Raw genomic sequence first — 20,811 nt, forward strand, 5'->3', positions numbered from 1 at the left:
AAATCTACCGTACAGATACTATACTAAACCTGCTCTACAATTCTGCCCCCTTAAAATGTAATTCTTTTTTTTTTTTTTCTTGAGTTTAGTTGTCTGGCTTTGACAAACTAGAACAATATTGTAGAACAAGCATTACTCCTTCATTACTGAATCATTATTTATGGTCTAGTAGGACAGTCTTAGACTTCAGGGGTTGTTTCCTTAGTGAAGATAGTTTTTCTGTAGAAGCAGTACATGTCTTAGAATACATGTCTTAGATACAAATCATTCCAGAGCATGCCTTCCCCCTCCTACCCAGCCCAGGTCTGTTCCTTTTTCTTTGTAATGTTGCAATTCCTCCTTTGTTTTACTCCCCACCTTAAAATCAGCCTTTCCTCTTTATCTCCAACTTGCTATCTTCACTCCCAGAATGTTTTTCATGAATAGGAGGAAACAGTGAAGGCTGAGTAGAGGGAAGGCTTTCTACTTTCCTCCCTTTCCCCCAGATTCAGGCCATAATGCTAAGAAGAACACTGAGGTTTAGGGGTAATGAAATCATTTCATGGACAGATTGCAAGAACCTAAGTCAGGGAAGAGCTCTCTGATGTGGGTAGCTAATATTCCAAGTACAAGCCCCAAATCTGTCTCTCCATACCGGCTGGCCATTGTTCAGGAGGTCCTCCTTGAAGCGAAGTTTTCGTTCCAGGTCTTGAATGACAGCATCCTTTGTGCCTTGAATCTCCTCATCAGAAGCTATTCTAGCGGTTCTATTGACTTTCTTTGGAAATCCCCTGTAGGACACAAGCACAAGACAATATGGTCAGTTGTCAGGCATTCAAGTTCAACAAAGAGAGTACAATGTATCAATGTATCCCACTCTTTTCTAATGTTACCTCTATTCCAACTAATTATGGAAGGAACCATGAAAGCTGCTTGCAGTGTTCAGGTAACACTAATTGGAACCAGCTTTCAGAGAAAGTGGAAATGCCTTAGGGAGTGTGTCTCAGGTGGTCAGATACATGCCAAGGATAGGGCAGGCCCGTGTTTCAGTCCCAGGGAGGCAGCAATGTAAAGTGAAAAGACAACGATTTGTAATCACAGGTTGAAAATCTGGCTCTGCCTTGTATTAGGTTTGTGACTTTGGATTAGTTTCTTGACATGTTTTATAAACAAATATAAAAATATATGCCATATAGGGCTGTTGAGAAGAGTTCAAAGAGAACATATTTCTTTCATACTTTCAGAAGTTCAGTCCTTCTGATCCTTTGTAATCAACTTATTCAACAAAGTGTCTAGCTCATTCTAAGCAAATATCGTTTGTTACCTTCCCTTCTATCCTGATTTGATTAGAGGAGGTCAATGTTATAAAAGGTCTATTTTATACTAATGGGCCCTGGAAGGTCTGCAGGCCCCGCTCTGCAGCGTACTCCCCAAGCCTCCTAAACCCCCTGGAGAGCCTAGGGCTCTCAGGTGACACCTCAGAATGTTTCTTTCCAAGGACAGCAACAACGTCGGAACATGTGAGCCAGGGGTCGCTGGGGCTGGATGCTTGATGGGTGTGGTATTGCTTTTGTTGGTGCTGTAAGCAATTTGCTTCCCACTTCTCTTCCTTTGCCCTCACAGGGCTGTGAGTAAAGATTCAACAGAAAGAGAATACTATACAATAGTGAAAATGAATGACTCATCGCTACCCTATCACCAAAGATGAATCTCAAAAACATAATGCTAAGCTAAAACAAAGCCAAGTTGAAGAATACATAAAGTATGCTTCCAATCATAAACAGGCAAAAAGCTCAGCAGTCTTCTGCCAAGGTAGGGGTTCTCAAAGGGTGGTCCCTGGCCAGCAGCTTCCACGTCACCTGAGAAACTGTTAGAAATGCAGATTTTTGGACTCACTCCACACTTGCTGAGTCAGAAACCTTGGGGTTAGGGTCCAGCAGTCTGTGTCTTAAGCCCTCCAGGTGATTCTGATTCATAAAAAAGTTTGAGATATAAACTTAGGGAAACACACATATATAAACCATTAAGACAAAAGAAGGATTAACTCTGAAATTCAGGGTAGTGTTACCTTCTAGGGATAGTTGTGAATACGACTGGGGAGGGTCATGTGGGGAACCTTCAAAGATACTAGAAACAGGTATGACTTTTATTATTATTCTTTTAGACTATATATATACATTGTATATGCTTCCTCATTTAGCTTATATGTTTTATGATAAGACATTTCTAAGTTAAAAAAAAGGTTTACTGCAAATGAGTCAAGGCATCCTGTGCCTGATACCACCTTACTGATCTGGTAGAAAGCACTAGTAAGGCTGAGGATGTCATTTAACACTGAAGTTCACCAAACCCTCTGCTTCTCACCATTTCACCCCAAAATGCTGGGAACAGCCAATCACTAAATATGCAAGAGAAAGCATAAGCATCCTGTAACAGCTGTGTACTCGGCCCTCATCAGTAATACTCTGAGCCCTGAGGCCTGGGCTCCTCCGGTCTATTCCCCTTTGTTTCCTTGCAGAGCTTCCCCTGATTTTGCTGGGTGTTCACCCCTCAGTGTGACCACCTCCCCAAGGTGACCACCTCCCCAAACTCAGGGGTGAGTGATCTAAGTTAATTTGAGTGGTCCCAATCTCCTGGATGGTGATTAGTGTAGCCAGAGACCTGTGATGGAGCCCTGGCCAGTGAGATTGGAGAAATGAGGGTGGGAGAGGGGGAAGTGCTCTAGCTAAAAATTTCTCATCTCTAAAAAGAAGCACACAGGAAGAAATACGCCTCTTCTTTCAATGGCTGCCATTATGTCAAAAGGAAATGCACAAAACTGCTGCAGCCATGCTGACCACAAGGGGCTAATGATGACCGTCTGGAAGGACAGAGACCCTGGAGCCCTTAACCCACCGTGGAACTGCCTGACCCCATACTAGTTATGTAAATCAATAAACCATGTGCGTTTAATCTTCTGATACCTATAACAGAAACTACCCTGACAGCTTTTCCAGGTCCTTTCTTTCTAGTCACTTGCCCCAAAGTTCAAGTGGGAGGGTGTTAAACATTGGTATTAAAATACTGTGATATCCTGTGTTTGAATATCAAGAACGAGGTCAAACTTCGTTGTATCTTACTCACTGGGAGTTGATCTTGAATTTTAAGGAGCTGGGCAGTGAAGCTGTGACATATTAACAACAAGAGCCATAGAAATAGTGATTTTTAACCTCAATTTTTAGGACCATATAATCGGTTAACAAAAATGTGCACACATTGCCAGCTTCCCTGAGCTGGAGCCTTTCTCCCTTCCTTTTTTTCTCAAGACGGTGTCATCAGCCTTCCGGCTTCAGTTTTTTGTCTCCTTGGAAAGGAGGACCCTGACCCAGTCTACCCATGTTGTATTGTAACATGTTTGTTTTCTTCATAGCACCTATCAAAGTTTATTAATGTACGTTCTTTTTAAATTGTCCCTCTCTCACCATGCCTCTTTTGTCCATGACAATGCCTGGTAAACAGCAGATCCTCAAATAACATTCATGGAATTAGTGAATGGATGCACTATCTTCACTTCTGACCTCTCTTTTCCCTCCTCAGGCAAGAAAAATTATGCCAAAGCTATCCATATAATCAAACCACATGTAAATAGGTTAGGCTCAGAACAAATACAAATTACATAGTTTTGGGGGAAAAAAAGTTCTACACTGCTTTTGACTAAAGCCTTACATCTGAGAACTGGAAGAGGTAGGTTTTGAAGTCACCTGAAAGGCAACATTAAAGCTAGCTCTGTGTTACATCACTTATTATTGGGAACACACAGGTTCCCATTATTTTACACTTGACAACATAAATGAGTTGCACAACTCCGTGATGATGAGCAGCCTCTGATGACAGAAGCTTCACTGTGTTTCTGCAGGCAGAATACACTGAGAGCCATGTTCCTTGCACCAATAAGAAAGAAAGGGGCAAAGGGCGGCTATCAAGGGCAGAACAGATCATCTAAACAATATAAACAGGGAACTGCTTTTGTAAAAGACAGCCCCAAGTCCCCTTGGACAAATAAACACCTGTCTATTCACAACAGAATAAGTCCTGTTGCTTAAAAAGCAGTTCTCAGTATCTTTGACTCTTTAAGGGACCTGAGAACACCTGCCCTAGGACATTTCATAGAGAAGCCATTCACCTTGGTTTGGATCCCTGCCACCCAGGTATTTTACTGTTTCAAAGAGTACAATTAAAATTACTCTTTGACCCAAATAAAAACCCTGGCCATTCTATATTTCTCTTAACAAGGTGATTCCCTAAATGTATCAAGATCACAAGCATTAGAAGAGCATTTGCTTCATCTCTATTCCCCGCCATTTTAAAGACATTTTCTTTGACTCACAGAATTTAAGGTACACATAATTTCTTGGTTCTGAACAATTAACACTGAAATCAATCAACTAAAAGATTTTTAAATGTCTAACAGTCACTGACAAATATTTACTGAGTATACAGCAAGGCACAATGCTAGGCAAGCATCAATATGAGTTCTGTTAAGCCTGAAATTCAACAGTTGGTTTGTAAGACAAGCAATTGTGTCACCTGATGACATCTTGGAATTCTAGGCAGAAGTTCTATACATAAAAACGAAAAATAATAAAACAAAAGCTACATCACTGTAGTCCCAACACTATGTGACAAGAAGATAGCCAAATCCTAATGGGTGACCTTTGATCTCAAGGGGCTGATAAGTTGGAGAATAAATTAAGGAACAAACTATGTCATGGTGATTCTAGGAGCAATAGGAGTAAAAAAAGTAGGAAAGAACGCTGGCTAGACTGACTGCAGAGGCTCTGTGAAAGAGGCAGTATCCAGGATCTTGAACCATCATAAGGATGTAGACAGGTGGGGAGGGGGGGGGGAGAGGAAGGAATTCTGAATCAGCATGACTAAAGGTGTAGAAGGGACAATCTCTTATTTTTTACTCCCTAAAACACTGGGGCTTGGGCTAGTTACTTATGTCTATGTGCCTCAGTTTCATCCTCTGTAAAGTGTAAAATGTGGGTATTAATAGCATGTAACCTATAGGGTTATTAGGAAAATGACATGAACTAATACATATTGAGTATTTAGATTGTGCCTGGCATACTAAGAGGGGCTCTGGAGAGGCCAACAGAAACTATCCAGTATGGAACTGAATCACAGAGATGAAACTGGCCAAGGAGAACGGAATGAAAGACATAAAGGAGTTTAAAAAGATGCCAAGAACTCTTGACCAATTTCCAAAAAGGTGCAAATAACCTTTATTGATTGGCTTTTCAGTGTTCAGCTGTGTTCTGAGTGCTAGCAATACCATGTTTATTTTCCTGTAAAACTAAGGGACTGAACTCAGAAAAATTATATTCTATGGTGGGGATGGCAGAGAGAGAAAGGAAATAGAAGAGTGAAAGGAAGGGCATAGCAGGAGGTGGTAAGTGCCATGAAAGGATGGGAGTGTGAGTGGATGACTGTATTACACAGTGCAGTCAGTCACAGGTCAGAGGAGATGACAGAACCATTGAGGCCCAAGTGACAGAGTGAAGACTAGAGGGAGAGCGAGGCAGTGCAAAGGTCTCAGGGCCTGAATGAGCGTGGCAAGGTCAACAGGGCATTGTGAACCCTGAGAAAAGAGGGGTAGGACACAATATTTCTCACCCTTGTTTTAATATGGAACCTTTTTTTTTCAGAGAGTATCTCATTTGGACTGACATAATTCAGAAAACACTTCAAGCAACTGTGTTAAAAACTGAGCACAGAGTTAAGGGTTCCTATATAATGTTACAGAAGAAAAGAAAAATAGTTGTAAGTTTTTGAGGCAGAGCTTCGGCAACTGAGTTTGTTTTCCTGTAAGACGAATTCTTTGTTGGAGACTAATATAAGATGGCTGTGGCTGGTTCTCCCCAGTGGCACCACTTTTGATAAATGAAGAGCAACAACTCATTAGGAAATTTTAACAAGAGAATTTGATGACAAAGAGGTGATCTCCTTTCATGATGGTTTGTACAATTAAAAATGAAATTGCTTAAATGCTTATTCAAAGTAAACTGTTACTAAAACCACAACTCTTCACAAAAACTCATCCTCAGAAGCAAATCTTAACCAGTAAACAATTCATGCAAGCCTCCCACACGAAATATAAATACTTCAGTGTATACACAATTCAGCCCAACTGTGCAAAAAATATTACTGATCTGTTTACTCTAGCTTAAACAGTAAGTCACTTAACATTTTAAAATAATATTCATGTGGTTGGGGGTAAGAACTTCTCAAGCACACACACATGCATCTGGAAGGTAAAATCTTCCAGATTCAAACACCACCAAATCCTGGGAGGTTTTCTTTCTTTTTCTTTTCTTCTTGGCTACTGAATAATCTTGAAAGCATCCTGCCCTTGATACAACTTCTGAAAGTCCTCTTATTCTCCTCTTCTCATATTCAGTGATATCTAATAATACCTAAACTCCACAACATTTCAGAGGAAGCAAAATCATTAATATGTTGGCATTTATGTATCCCTCATATCCACGAATGTAATATGTGAATTAATATATGAAAGAGCCCAAGATACCCAAACTGCATTTTTGTATATCAATTCTATTTTCTTACTAAATTCTATGACAAAGCCCAAGCTGTTAGAGTACAAATGGATAAATTGAGCTCTTAAAGGAAAATTAGGTGACTTTATAAAAATATTAAGTTCTCTTCACGTTACCTTTTGGGTTCTTTAAAGGATATACTCACACATGTGTGTTCACTATACCTACTTGGTACAGAGCCATCTGAGATGAGCAGGTCTGATTCTGACCTGTTCCTGGGGCAGACATTTCAGCAGATCATCATCAGTCACAGCAGACCCCGAAAACTTGCCTACTCATTTGCTAGGAAATACTTGCTCAGAATTGGATGCAACTTTCTGTGCAATCCTCTAGGATACTAGACATTAATGAACCCAATAATGAGACCCTGGGAAGGTCCTCAGCCCCTTTGGGCCTCTGCCTCTGATGGGGAGCGACAAGGCCCCCACCTACCCCCACCTACCTGTTTCCTGCAAGGGGGGAGAAAGACAAGAATGAGATAATGTCTGCAGAGTCCAATGCAGCTTTTGTCTTTTCTGTTAGTTACTATCTCACCACTATCTTGACTTCAAAACTGCCTAAAACACAAATAAATCTTTACAAACTGTTTCTTAAGACTTAGGGGATTTTGTTTTGTTGGTCTGCAGCCGTTTTCTTTAATCAAGAAATAGCAGACATCAGACTTAATTGAGATCAACCTGGGCAATACAGCCAAGGTTAAGTCACTCCCTCTTTGCTTAGGCTTATTCCAGAACCCTGGGGAATCGCTTCACCTCTTGGTGCCCTCACCTTGCATGTAGAGTGATGATAGTGTCCCCACCTACCTGTTTCTTATAAATCAGGGTGAAGGAGAAGGACAATGAGATAATGTCTGTAAAGAGCTGGGCGCCTACAGAATAAAAGCTCTCATTAATACACGTATATAAAAGCTCTTATTGACACACGATTTAACTCTGGACAAACATGGGGTATCACTTCAAACCAAAGGCCTCCTTATACAAAGGAAGAAATTAAGAGTAGGAAACATTGTAGCACTGTGGCTATATGGCACTCCCTTATGAGAACACATTGTAGGAATGTGAAGATGGGCAAAAAATGCAGTGCCAACAAGCGCCAGTCTCGTTCTCGGGGACAGTTCTGACCTGCTTCACCACGAGACTTGGTACAGCCACTCAGAGACCAGCAGAGACAGACCTGCTGCACTATTCCTAGGTGGCGTTCCTGAATCCTCTGGATTGCCACCATTTTGCAGGGCTGATTTACTGTGTCAAGGAACAGGCTTATAGCAGTGGAAGCTGTAAAACGAACTATCAGCGACTGAGAGGGGAATAGAATACGCTAATTTTTATCAAAGTGCAAACAGGCTTCTTTCTAAGGCATCTTTTCTCCTCATTGCCTCCATCTGAAAGATTTAGTCAACTTAACATTTGTGTCTGTCAACAGCTTTGAGAAGCTGCTGGTGACCCCAGTAACCCTCGGGAAGAATGAAGCTGTTTGAAGAAAGGAAGGCACCAGGGGAATTGGATGTGCAGAAGTTCCCAAACCACAATCAGCCAACAACCAAATACTGTTGTTGCGAGTCTGACCGCAGCCCACTGTCACCGGCCTTCTTGACCTTGTGGTCTATCACTGGCATCCAAGGCCTTTGTTTCCTGACTTGACCTGTGCTACCCAGACATGTGAGAAACAGAACCTTATCTCCACAGACTATTTAAAACCTTAGTGCGTGACCTTTTGCGAATTAAAACAAAGACACTGCTAAACAAACAGAATAAAACAACTAGTATGCAACTGATGATTAAGAAAATTAAGATAAGTGATATTTATATGTAAGATTTTGGTAAAACAAGGAGGGCAAAGAAAAAATACAGTATTTCTGCTTACTGAATCATGTATAATCAACCTACTTACTGGCGCTTGATAAATATGGCAAAACCATTCAACTTGAGAAACCATACATATAAGCAAAACTGAATTTGCTATCATAATCACAAATTCCCAGTGAAGTATAAGTGAAAGTCATTTAAAAGATTCATTTGACAACAGTTGGCCAGTTCTTACAAGTTCAAAGAGGCCAGAAATTCGGTCTTGGACAAATCATTTGGATTATTGTGAAGGATAAAAGCTAACTTTTCATTTTAAAAACAAAATTTTTAAATTTTTATTTATTTTTGAGAGAGAGGGAGAGAGAGAGACAGAGCGTGAGCAGGGGAGAGGCAGAGAGAGAGAGGGAGACACAGAATCCAAAGCAGGCTCCAGGCTCTGAGCTGTCAGCACAGAGCCCGATGAGGGGCTCGAACTCATGAAGCGTAAGATCATGACCTGAGCTGAAGTTGGACGCTTAACCGATCGGGCCACCCAGACGCCCCAACTACCTTTTCATTTTTAATTCAGAATACAAATGAGGGATCCCACAAAATACTAGAGGAAAAAATATGTTCCAAAAGTCACATATATCGAATCAGAAGAGTGAATTCTTCAGATATGTATGATTTATTAGCAAAAGGAAAAATTCCTTGAAGACGAAAGGGTAATTGTATAATAAGGGCTTACTGGACCAGCACAGAGCTAAAAATCTGTAGCCTGCTACTGCCACTTATCTTTGGTGTCACAGTGTCTATCTTTGGGTACAGTTTTCCATAGGATCCACAAAATTAGCATGGCTTCTCCATTAATTTTTAAGGAATGGCAGGAGCTGCTAGAATTTTTAGTGATAACAATTACATAGTATTTTACTCCATAAAATTAATAACTGTGATACATGTTGATAAACAAATGCTTCTATTACTTGAGGTATGCTCTTGAAGTTGCATACCTTCTTAAGAGAATTTCAAAGATCAGAATAATCTATTATTTCTACTTAAGAGGATAAAAGACTATTTACGATGATAAAAGGCATGACCACCCAACACCATTGAGGAGAAATATTACACAGATGAGTACTTATCTTCCTGGGAAGCAAGATTTGGTACCATTTCCTAGTAAAAGGGACAAAACAGTGTGCTGCAACAAATTACCACTTTTTGAATCCAACAGTGAGCTTCTTTGTGGCAAGATAATACTTCATTTCCTAGCAGCCAAATAAAAGAAAACAAAAAAGTAGGAGAGAAAAAGCAAGTTTTCTCAGGCAGGTTGACTCACTCAACTTTCAGAAGCCCATTATCACAACATTACTATACAAACTCTCCTCCTTTATTCTATTTACATATTCATTTGACTGAGGTTTTTCCAATACGGATTTGAGAAGCCAGATTTCAAATATAGAATTCATATAATCGACATTTAGAAAGTGCTTATCAAAACATGATATTGCTACCTGAAGCTCCTTCATACACCTTGTCAAAGTCAAACATAGCAATGCTCATCTCTAAGGTGGTGTTAGTACATCCGAGAATGGAAAACTTTTTCATATCAATTAAAATAACCTGAATTAAGGTCTTCTCATTCTTTTTTTTTTTTTTTTTTTTTTGAGAGACTGGGTGAAAGCATGAAGGGAGGAAGGGCAGAGTCAGAGGGAGGGAGAGAATCTTAAGCAGGCTCCACACCCAGCGTGGAGCCCAACGCAGGGCTCAATCTCATGGCCGTGAGATCATGACCTGAACAGAAATCAAGAGTCGAACACTTAACCGACTGAGCCACCCACGGGATGCCCCTCATTTTGTTCTTTAGTAGGGTTTCCTTCTTCTCTCTCTGGACAATATTGGGATTCTGGGAGACGCTGAAGTAGGATCTGAGTTTATTTCAGAGATGTGGGAAATGTCTTGACCTTTGTTGACGTGTACTTGTGTTGAACTCTTCAGTGAAATGAGCATGTGCTAGCTTTTAGTCATCGACAGAATGTGCTAAACACCTACGTTATATATTTCTTTTGAGGGCTTTAATGTACTCTTGTAGATGTTATCTTATTTATCCTCATGGATTTCCTACTTAAAGATTTCAGACGGCTGCCACATCACTGTGACATAAGGGAAGACAGGTATTTAGATAATCTGCAAATAGAAAAACTGAGTTGGAGGTTCCATGTAGTTTACATAGAGATCACTGTCAGGGACAGAACCGGCACGGTCACTTCTTCACTACATTGCACACGTCCTCACTCACGTGCATCAATAACACAAAGACACGTACACGTTTTCCTCTCCTGCTCAATCACTACGTCTACGTAAAGGCTGGCTTTTTAATTGTTAATTTAGATAATTCAAAAACATGAAACGTACACTTAATAACCCACCCCCTCCATGGTATTTTAATACTGATCTCAAATATCTGGGTAGTTTGTTGGTTAGTGAGTACATGGATCTGAGGTCAGACAGACATGAACTCAAATCTCAGTTCGGGGGCTAATGTGCCCCTGAGCAAATTCTTTAATTACTGGAATCCTCAGCCCTAAGTGGGGCAAGGACACCTCTCAGGAGTGTATCAAATGAGGTAACATACGTGGATTGCTTAGCACGACGTCCTATATAGTAGCCAGCGCCACTACCTTCAAAATCATAGGCGCACCGCATAGACTTTGGGTAGTTTCTGAGCAGAATCTTGTATTGCTTAGTGCAGAGTAGAAAGTACTGACTTGGCAACGGTAAGGGAGCTGAACAAGAAGAGTCTGGTAAAGCTGCTGTGGTAAGAAGCTAAACATGGGCTGGATGGAAATTCAATTCGTAAAAAAGGCCGAGGGCTACCCCTGGATTGCGGATGAGGGGGCACTGACCCGCGAGCTCAGGGGGCGGGGCAAGCGGGGGCGTGGGGCTGTCACTCACGCGGGGGTGACGCCCTTGGGCAGGCCCAAGGCGTTGACGGCCACCGGGGGAGGCTGCGAGGGCAGCAGGGCGCTGAGGAAGGCCGCGGGCGTCTGGCTGTGGCCGAAGCGGGCTGCGGGCGAGGCGCACATGGACGCCGGGCCCGGGCTGGGAAGCGGCGGCGGAGGCGGCGGCAGCGGGAACACGTCGGGCACCGGGAAGGCCGTCGTCGGGCTGAAGACGGGGGGCGGCGGCGGCGGGGGCGACGGCGAGGACGGGCACCACGGAGCCTCGGCCTCGGCGCCACCGAAGGGCTGTGCGAAGGGCGGCGCGGGCGCGCGGCCGAACTGCTTCAGGGTCGGGGACATGGGCGACGGGAGGCTGGAGGAGCTGGGGCTGGAGGCCGGCGTGCCGTGGCCCGACGCGGGGCCGAGGTTCTGCGCCGCGATGAACTGCTTGGGGCGCGCGTAGTTGAAGGAGCCGGAGGACTGCATGGCGGGCGCGGAGCGGGAGGCGAGCGTGCTCATGGGCTCCGGGGAGGCGGGCGACGCGCAGGCCGCGAGCTCGGGGAAGGCGGGCGGCGGCGGGAAGGGCGGCGAGGGCGGCGCGCTGCGCGGGGCGCCGGCAGGCGGGGGGTGCCGCGCGCTGGCCTCCTGCTCCAGCCGGACCTGGTTCTGCAGTTGCTGGATTTTCAGAGGGTCCCTGAGGGGAGAGAAAAGCGACACCTTCAGAGAGGGAACTAGGGGAACGTTCGTGCGAGGCAGTGAGGATCACGTGTGGACGGAACTCCCCGCGACTGGCAGCTCCAGGCCACACCCGGTCGGAGTAAGTCACTGGTTAGTAGCCTCAAGTGTGTTGCCCGTTATCGATTGTGGACAAAGCGCTAGGTTAACTACGAGTAACCGGTTATCTCAATGTCTAATTGAAGTTTTACCCCAGATGATCCAAATCAGTTTACAAATAAATCTCAGTGATGGAAATTTTACGTCTGACTCCCAGGGGCCGTATTTCATTTGAATAGAACCAGAAATATGAAGAGAAAAATTTCTGACATGAGTTCTCGGTCCTCTCATTTGCCAATTTTTTGGAAGAAAATCCTGTCATAATGAGAAAGTTAAAAGAAACATTTAAGTTGTTTTTGGAAGACCTAGCTTCATCCAATTTGCCTATTTTAGTGCTATCAACTCTGCATTTAATAAATACCACATGGTGATTTCCACTTTAATTTCTGCATTTGTTACCTACAGAGACATATGCAAAATTTACTACCACCAAAATTTTAGACTCTGAACTGCCAATTATTTATACAAACCTTAATACACACCGATATTTTGTGCCATGTCTAAAATACACAAATGACACCTATATTTAATATGCAAGTGTTCAATAAGGAATAAATTACAATTATTAATAATAATAAATAATGCAGTTTTAATTCCCAAGTACTTTCCATCAAGAAGAGATAGTCTGAATTTTAGATTTTACAAAAGAAGTTAGTAAGCAGCTAACAATTAGTTAAAATCTAACTCTCTTTTACTCAAGCTTCCCTAGTTAGCTGAATTTTACATCCAAGACATTTTTAATTCAGTGCACCAATGGCTGTCAAAAGAAACTTCAACAGAAGGTGGCACTGTAACAACCAGATAAAACAATCATGAATACGTAAAGCTAACTTTGCTCTTAACTTTAAACCTTTTGAAACTAAAACACAAAACCCTCAATTTAATTGTTTAATTAATTTAATAAAATTTAATGTTATTAAATAATGAAATTATTGAGTTAATTTAATTATTAATTATTTAATTTTCAAAATCAAGCTTTTAGAGATTCAGAGCAATAAAAGGAATTGAAGTTGCTGACAGTAAAAAAAAACAAAAGGATTTTAGCTCTGTTAACAAGTATCATTAGATGTAGGAACATCCTTCCCTTGTTTTCCATTCCCTTCTATAATTATCCAGTAAACTGATTACACTTAAATCCACAAAGAGCAAGAAATACTTTCCTGGGAACTGAAAAGTATATATTAGGTGGGTCTAGTATGTGTATGAAGTATAAGGATGATCCTATATGTTTAATCTGTGCAGAGTATCAAAGATTTCAACACCAAAGAACTTTGTGGGGTCAGTCCTGTGGAACTTAACTGGAGCATTTTAAAAGCATTTTTAACTGGAGCGTTTTTAAAGCCATGACACTGCTAGGATTCACCAGATGCTGAGTTCCAGATGTCGGTGTGGTTTGGGTCCACTGTCCAGCACATGTGTCCCTGCATTCACGTATTTAGAACTGGCCCAGGAATAGAATGCATAAAAAAACCACCTAACAGCTCTAAATCCCATCATCTAGTGCTCATCTTGAATCCCCAAATCTCCTTTCTGATCTCCCTGCCTGTTCTATCACCTTCTTATTTCCTACCTATGCATCCTAGTCCTCGAATGTTCATCTTCAATGTTTGGCTGACTGCATCTGAACTGGGAGTCATCCGCATGGCCCTCCTCAGAGGCACTGCTCCCCTACTCTGGCCAGCTGGGCTCACCACGGCCAGAGCCTCCGATGTGTTTTAAGGTATTTTAAGCTTGGCCTGGCATCAGCAAATAACTGCGTGTGGTGGCTCCAGGAGGGTTGCTACAGACAACATATCCTTCCCTATATCTAGTGTGAGGACTCCCTGCCCCAAGATTAGGGAGTGGCTCTGAGAAGCCAGTCTTCAAAGAAGCCAGGGCAGGAAAGCCCAGACCACCACTGTATTCTAACTCTCCTGGGATCAAGCTTACTCATTCGGCCATTAAAACAACCACCAAGTTTGTTAACCCATGTGGGCTTAAAGCTGCTGACATGCTTTTAGACAGTTCAGTTCAAGAAAGTATTAATACAGCATTTCACAAGAAATGAACAGGCATTACAGTGATTTGGCTACCGACAGATGCTGCATCAAAGAACTCTGCTAGGGTTTCTACTCCCCCATTTTGCACTGGAAGAAGAATAAAATATGCAGGGAACTGGAGAGGTGGGAAGGGAAGTAAAATAGTTATTCTGAATCAGTAAGTGTCTGACTTGATTTCTGGCAGATCATCGTATTTTAAAGAATACTGGAGTTAAATGGATCTAAAACCTGGACTCTGAGGTGATGAAATGCCACTTCTAAGTCATTTTCTTCGTCCTCATTAACTTACAAAGGGAATGAGAGGTTCCAGAAAAGCCTTTGGAAGTTACTTTAAAAGATATACTATAAAAAGTCTTCACTTTTCTGGTTTCCCCATTTTTTTTTTCTGCTTTTTTCTGAAAATGAAACTTAACTTCTTGGAAATACTGGGTAAAGGTTGAACTGTTAGGCTTAAAGAGTTCTGGGAAGCCCTACTCGCAAGGACAGCACTTTGAGCATCATATTAAAGTGTTTGGCTTTGCACAACTACTCCATCAACCAACACCTCCCCCGCCTCCAGCCTTTTTCCCCTTCCTGTACCACAACCCTCATTCAAAAAACCTAAGAAATTCTCTACTCTTACCCCTCTTGCAATTCTAAAGGCGTCAACAGTTGAGGAAATGAGAGGGCTGGGCTTTTTGTCATGCACTTGTCACACTCCATTTACAAATGAGGACACTTCAGGTAACTTGCTCAAGGTCACAGAGCAAGTAACCTGTAGAGCCAGGTTAGATCTGTGTGTCTGGCTTCTTTAACTGCACCAGGCATGTCAACATGGAAGAACCCCGACTTCCAATGTGATTTAAAAAAAACTAAAACATTCTGTGGTCATCGTTCCCTTCTAAGAACTTTCTCTCCTCATGCTTCTATGTCACCACAGCATGAGGGCCTTAAAGATCTGAATCATCAAAGTTTTAAGTTTTACATATTCAAGAATATATTTAAGAATATTTGACCTCAAACTTGATTCTCTTTAGGGTGAAATGGTGCAAAGATGAGAAGATCTGGGTAGCTCAGAAAGGGAATATGTAAATACTAACTCAGTGGATTCTCCTCCTGCATTATAGAAAATCAAGAGCCTCCTTCCCCCAATCCTAATGGTTTAGACACAGATTTAAAATTTTTTTATATTTACTTATTTCTGAGAGAGAGAGACAGAGTGCGAGTGGGGCAGGGGCAGAGAGAGAGGGTGACACAGAATCTGAAGCAGTCTCCAGGTTCCGAGCTTGGCCAGCATAGAGCCCGACACGGGGCTCGAACTCAACGGTGAGATCATGACCTGAGCCGAAGTCAGACGTTCAACCAGCTGAGCCACCCAGGCACCCCTGGACACAGATTTTAACTAGAGCAGTTGTACAGACCATTGGATGGGGCCAAGATTTAGATCTGACAGGGATAAAGAGAGAGAGATGTGGAACACAGTTTACTTTCCAATTCAGTCATCTGTCTTGCCACCAGACTAAAGCAGCCTTGGAAAACGTAACCAGCCAAGCGGCAGTGTGGTACAGGAGAAAGAAGCTAGACTCGAGCTGGACGGTACTGGCTTGAAAGCCAACTCCACCCGCTACTAACTGCGGGATCATTGCGAGGATAAAATGAGCACAGTGCCTGGTTCACAGTGTGAACTCAAGAAACGTTCCACAACAGGAGAGAACCACCGCATGAATTCTGGTTACTGTACAAAATGGACCTTTAAAAAAATGGAGATAATGTTCTCCTCACTGCAAGGGGATTTTCCTGTTTATCTCTTCCCACTGCAAGTAGTGGCTTTCTCGTACTCAGAAAGCCATAGTAGGGGTGGGAGAGGAGAGACAGCACCAATCATGTACCTGGCATTTTCATCCCCCTTTCACAAATTCCCCATAGGTCAGCGAGGTCAAATAATTTGTCTAAGGGCAGAACCTGGATGTGAAGGGTTGGTTGGCGCGAAAGCCTCATGCTATACCATTCTCTCTAAAGTGCTCGATAAACAAACAAAAAAGGTTTATTAAAAACGTTAGTTTATTATTACTACATATCACTTTTTCTCTGGGGAACTGCAGCCCAAGTTCAAAATAAATGATGTGAAAGCAAACTTCTGGAGAACAACTTTTATGTAAATTGGGAATTCCCAGTATCTCTCTCCGGAGCAATGTCTGGATCGCAAGAAGTAATTTATCCCCTGCTCATGTTAATAAAGATGGAGTATTTATAATTGTCTGGAGGAACTCTTGGGATCGTGAAGCTGGAAAACATTTGTGCTTTCAGAATAAATATGCTGTTGGCTTATGTATTTTCTTTCAGTTTTTATTGTGTGATACAGAAGCCATTGTATGACAAAGCGGGGCCGTAGCTGCACCCTCTGAACGGAGAGCTGTGCTGGTCCTGCTATTTATATGCACTTTGACAGCCAGGGCTGTGACTCCCAGCATCCTCCCAACACCCAGCGGAACACCCGCACAGGGCAGACACATCACTGTCAATGACAACAACCGTCGTTAATTTCCGGTTGCAATTTCGATACCATGCTGGGTTTATCAGGTATGTTCGGTATATTCAGGCCTACAACAGGAGGGCCCCATACTGGACTGGGGAATTTTAAGAATTCTCAAAGGAAAGTAGGTAAGTGAATTAGGGAATAAACTGGGTGTTCCCACAACATTCCTCCCCAGCTGGGATTAGCTCAGTATCAGATCTATGAGAGAACTCAATATATTAATTCTGGGAACTTATAAAACGGAATATAAAACTCCTACACGGGCTTCAGTTCAGAGAGTACTGATTAAGTTCCATCTACTTTATTATATTAGTACTTCAACTGTCTTGCTCTTGTTTCTATTATTCATACTTTATGTCTTCGTATCCTATAAAAAAAGGTCCACTTGGTGAGCGTTAGTATCTAACAACTTGCTTTGGTTAGGACTAATTTATTATTGCCCTTTGGTAAAAGGTCCATAAATCACAGTCTTGAGAACAATCATTTACATAATAAAAACGAGTGAATATAAGCCAAATGAGAATGTACTACATTAGGTTTTGGGGAGGTTGTTAAGTGCAAAAATAACTATGAGTTTAAACACATCCCTCCTAAGGTTGGGGAGAGGGCAGGGATAAAAGATTTGGATTTTCTACAAAGTACCATAAACAAGAGAATGTTAAAATCAAATTAAAACTGACCACTTCTCAGGAATGTGTGTCTAACATTTATTGCAAAATGACATAGGTTTCTTTACAAAAGCCCTGCTCTTTGATCTTTAATTTATTCTGAGCCTTTTGTAAATCATCCTGACTCTCTAGATAGAGCCAGGACTCAGCACAATTAATTACATAGGAGGGTTCAGGGAAGAAGTGACCTGAGTGAAATCAGCACATGACTTCAGTCTCTTTTAGAAAGACTCGTCCTTTCCACTTAGAATAAGAACTGCATTTGGCTCTGCTACAGAAAAACAGTAGCTCTTTATGTCTTCGTATATAAAGCTGATGTCTATTTGAAGTCATTCCATGTACCATGAGAAACAGGGAGCAAGTGCGGACCAATCCATAATCCTCCTGGGAACGTCTCTGGAGTATCAAAGCATGGCCGTGTCCCTCATGTAGCTCAGGGAATAAGGACTAACAGGTAGGGGTGGTGTTCCTAACAAGGGCGGACACTGACCTGAGCTGTTCCTCAGAACGTGAATCCCGCAGCTGGCTTCCCAGATGCACAGGGATCTCCTTCAGGAGGTCTGTGGAGATGCAACTCTCTATGGGGCGTGTAAGTAGCAGTTTGGCTTTGCGAAGGCTAAGGGATTTAGTCCAAAGCATTTACAGTCTTACCAAAAAAACAAAACAAAACAAAACAAAAAACCCGGATTGTATCCTAACTTATATACGATAAGGGACAGACTCAGATGGTGTTGGCAAGTCATAATGAATAAGCCTGATGAATCTATGGGGTGGAATGCTGGTGTCTCAGCCTTAGCCTTTTTTTTTTTTTTTTTACACAGGAGGAATGTGAGGTCAGGATCTAAAAAGCATCAATTCCACATCACAGTTAAATGCCTTAAATAATTTTCATTTCTGTTGCTGCATAGGCCAGTGAAAACAGCCGAAAGATAATAGCTGCTGATTCTTATAAAAATTGCTAAAATATAGTGGACATAACAGAAATTAACATGGACTGTTGACAACTGAAAATGTTTGGTATTCTTTTTTTTTTTTTAAAGTTTGTTTATTTATTTTGAGAGAGAGAGAGAGAGAGAACGCACGTGCGTGCACAAGAGGGAGAGGAACAGAGGGAGAGGAACAGAGAGAAAGGGAGAGAGAGAGAATCCTGAGCAGGCTCCACACTGTCCGCACAGAGCCCTGCGTGGGGCTTGAACTCATGAATGGTGAAATCATGACCTGATCTAAAATCAAGAGTCAGATGCTTAACTGACTGAGCCACCCAGTTGCCCCAGTATTAATTCTTAACACAGGCAAAGTGTACTTTTGAAGAGAAATCTGGTTTCCAACCTTTTCTGTCAATACCTGGGGCAGAGTTAGTGATCTCATTTCTAAAGGAAACACCAAAAAGCAAACAAACAAACAAACAAACAAAAAACCCACTCCCTGTGAGGCGGATGTTGAGGAACTATTCAGGTCTTGAGCATTACATTTCTCTGAGATTTTAAATAATTGGGGGGAAAATGATGGACAGATACCTAGCTTTCGGTCTTATAATGAGATGAAGAATTCGTATCATATTTTAAGGTTTCGTATGGTGAATATGAATATTTGCTCAAATTTCCACGTTGTCATTGAGAGCCTACTGTGTCATCTATTTTAGGTTATGTTTGCTGAATTGAATGTATCTAAAACAGTGGTGTGCATTCTGTACTGGTAAGACTGCATTATTACTAAGGGCAAAGTGTCATATCTCTCAAAAGAAATAACCATTATCTATTCACCAAATGGCTTTAATCCACTCAGAGAACAGAAGAACAATTTTCTCACTTGCCTGCCCCTTCCAAACATTTTATCTTCAATATCTCACTGTGCTCACATGTAAGATCAATAAATATTGGCAGAATTTAACTAGAATCCTCAGATTTTGCTAATGTACAAGACTAGCTGTTCCATCAGGCTATATGGCACTCAGGACACCCGGATGTGCTGCTCTAAGGGAATATAGATACCCTGCAGATAAAGCCACTCTCCCACAGGCTATTTACCGGTAAGAACACAGAGTCAACCGAAGAGAGAAATGTTCAAAGTAGAACTTATAGGGGGCCTGGGTGGCTGAGTTGGTTCAGTGTCTGACTCTTGATTTCAGCTCGGGTCATGCTCTCATGGTTCATGAGATCGAGCCCCACATCGGCCTTCATGCTAACGGCAGGGAGCCTGCTTGGGATTCTCTCTCCCTGGCTCTCTGCCCTTCTCCCACTCTCTCTCACTCTCTCAAAATAAGTAAATAAACTTAAAAAAATAAAATGGGAACTTACAACATAGTATTTGTAAGGTTCTAATAAACTTTCGGATTTTATGATCCTTACTCTTCAGTCCAGTAACATTTAAACATTATAAAGAAACTGATTTTAAAGGAACTCATAAACAGCTACCCAAGCCCAAGTGTGGTGTTTATTCGTATATATACATTCATCCTATGCATATGCTGTTTTCATGTCCAATGAATCAGTTTTTGGAAAATGAATATGTTATTTCCTGGTAAGCAGAAATAGATTTGAAGGCATTGGAGAGGCAAACTAAAATCCTTCCACAAATGACTCTTATAAAAGGAAGGATACTTTTTAATTTTTTTTAACGTTTATTTATTATTGAGAGACAGAGAGGCTGTCAGCACAGAGCCCGACGCGGGGCTTGAACTTACAAACTGCGAGATCATGACCTGAGCCGAAGTCGGTCGCTTAACCAACCGAGCCACCCAGGTGCCCCCGGAAGGATACTTTTATGCAGTAAACAATCATCACCTGATTAGTGAACATTAACTGCATTTGTTTCTTAATACAGATAAGTTCTGTCCATAAGTTAAGAAAAATAGCTTTAGGGTTTTGTGTGTCTCACAACAGCTCCCGTGGGAATTGGGTTGGCTATGGTTCTGCTAGAATGTTCTCCCTTAAAGAAATGTGAACTATTTCAGTGGCTCAGGAACCACTCACCGTTCCATTAATAAACCCTTCTCTTTCCACTGCAAAACTTATCCCTTTGGCTTGATTTTGTAAACCTCCTGAAAATCAAGGTATTTCGTTCACCATAAAGATACAGTTATGCTGTGCTCTGGACCTACAATCTGTCAGTGCTGGTGCTTCCTCCGCCCTCCCTCTGCAGCACCTGACAATGCATAGCGATCACCCCCTCCTTCTCGAAGCTTTTCTGCTGCCATCACTACCACCAGCATCCTTGTCCTCTTGCCTTTGATACTGTGCCTTTTCCTCCCGGGTTCTTCCCTGGCTCTCTAACTATGAGTGCCCCCCCAACATCAGAACTTTCCGATCACTCCCTAATCTATCTCTGACCCAGACCCTAGTCCTGAATTCCACTTCTGTTGCCCAGTTCACGTGACAGAAACTTAGTATGCCTAAGACAGAGTGCCCCCCTTCTCTAATTTCTCCCCCTAAATAACATGATAATTCGAAGATTC

At 42.1% G+C, this 20,811-nt stretch overlaps 2 protein-coding genes across 8 annotated transcripts in view; one reads left to right on the top strand and one right to left on the bottom strand.

Moving 5' to 3' along the window:
- CBR4 (carbonyl reductase 4) overlaps positions 1 to 20,811 on the top strand; it is a 136,612-nt gene that overhangs the window by 106,017 nt on the left and 9,784 nt on the right. The window lies entirely within an intron of this gene.
- The window catches only part of PALLD (palladin, cytoskeletal associated protein), a 401,759-nt gene that overhangs the window by 30,178 nt on the left and 350,770 nt on the right, over positions 1 to 20,811 (bottom strand). For 5 of the 7 annotated variants that reach the window (XM_027068656.2, XM_027068648.2, XM_053216734.1 and 2 more), the window contains 2 exons: positions 11,315 to 11,995; positions 635 to 770 (listed from right to left, as the gene is read on the bottom strand). In XM_027068656.2, the coding sequence (XP_026924457.1) occupies positions 635 to 770; positions 11,315 to 11,995 (817 nt within the window). The remainder of the gene's footprint in view (positions 1 to 634; positions 771 to 11,314; positions 11,996 to 20,811) is intronic. The other 2 variants (XM_053216732.1, XM_053216733.1) reach the window with 1 other exon arrangement.

Source organism: Acinonyx jubatus, chromosome B1 (genome assembly GCF_027475565.1).
Source record: "Acinonyx jubatus isolate Ajub_Pintada_27869175 chromosome B1, VMU_Ajub_asm_v1.0, whole genome shotgun sequence".
NCBI lineage: Eukaryota > Metazoa > Chordata > Mammalia > Carnivora > Felidae > Acinonyx > Acinonyx jubatus.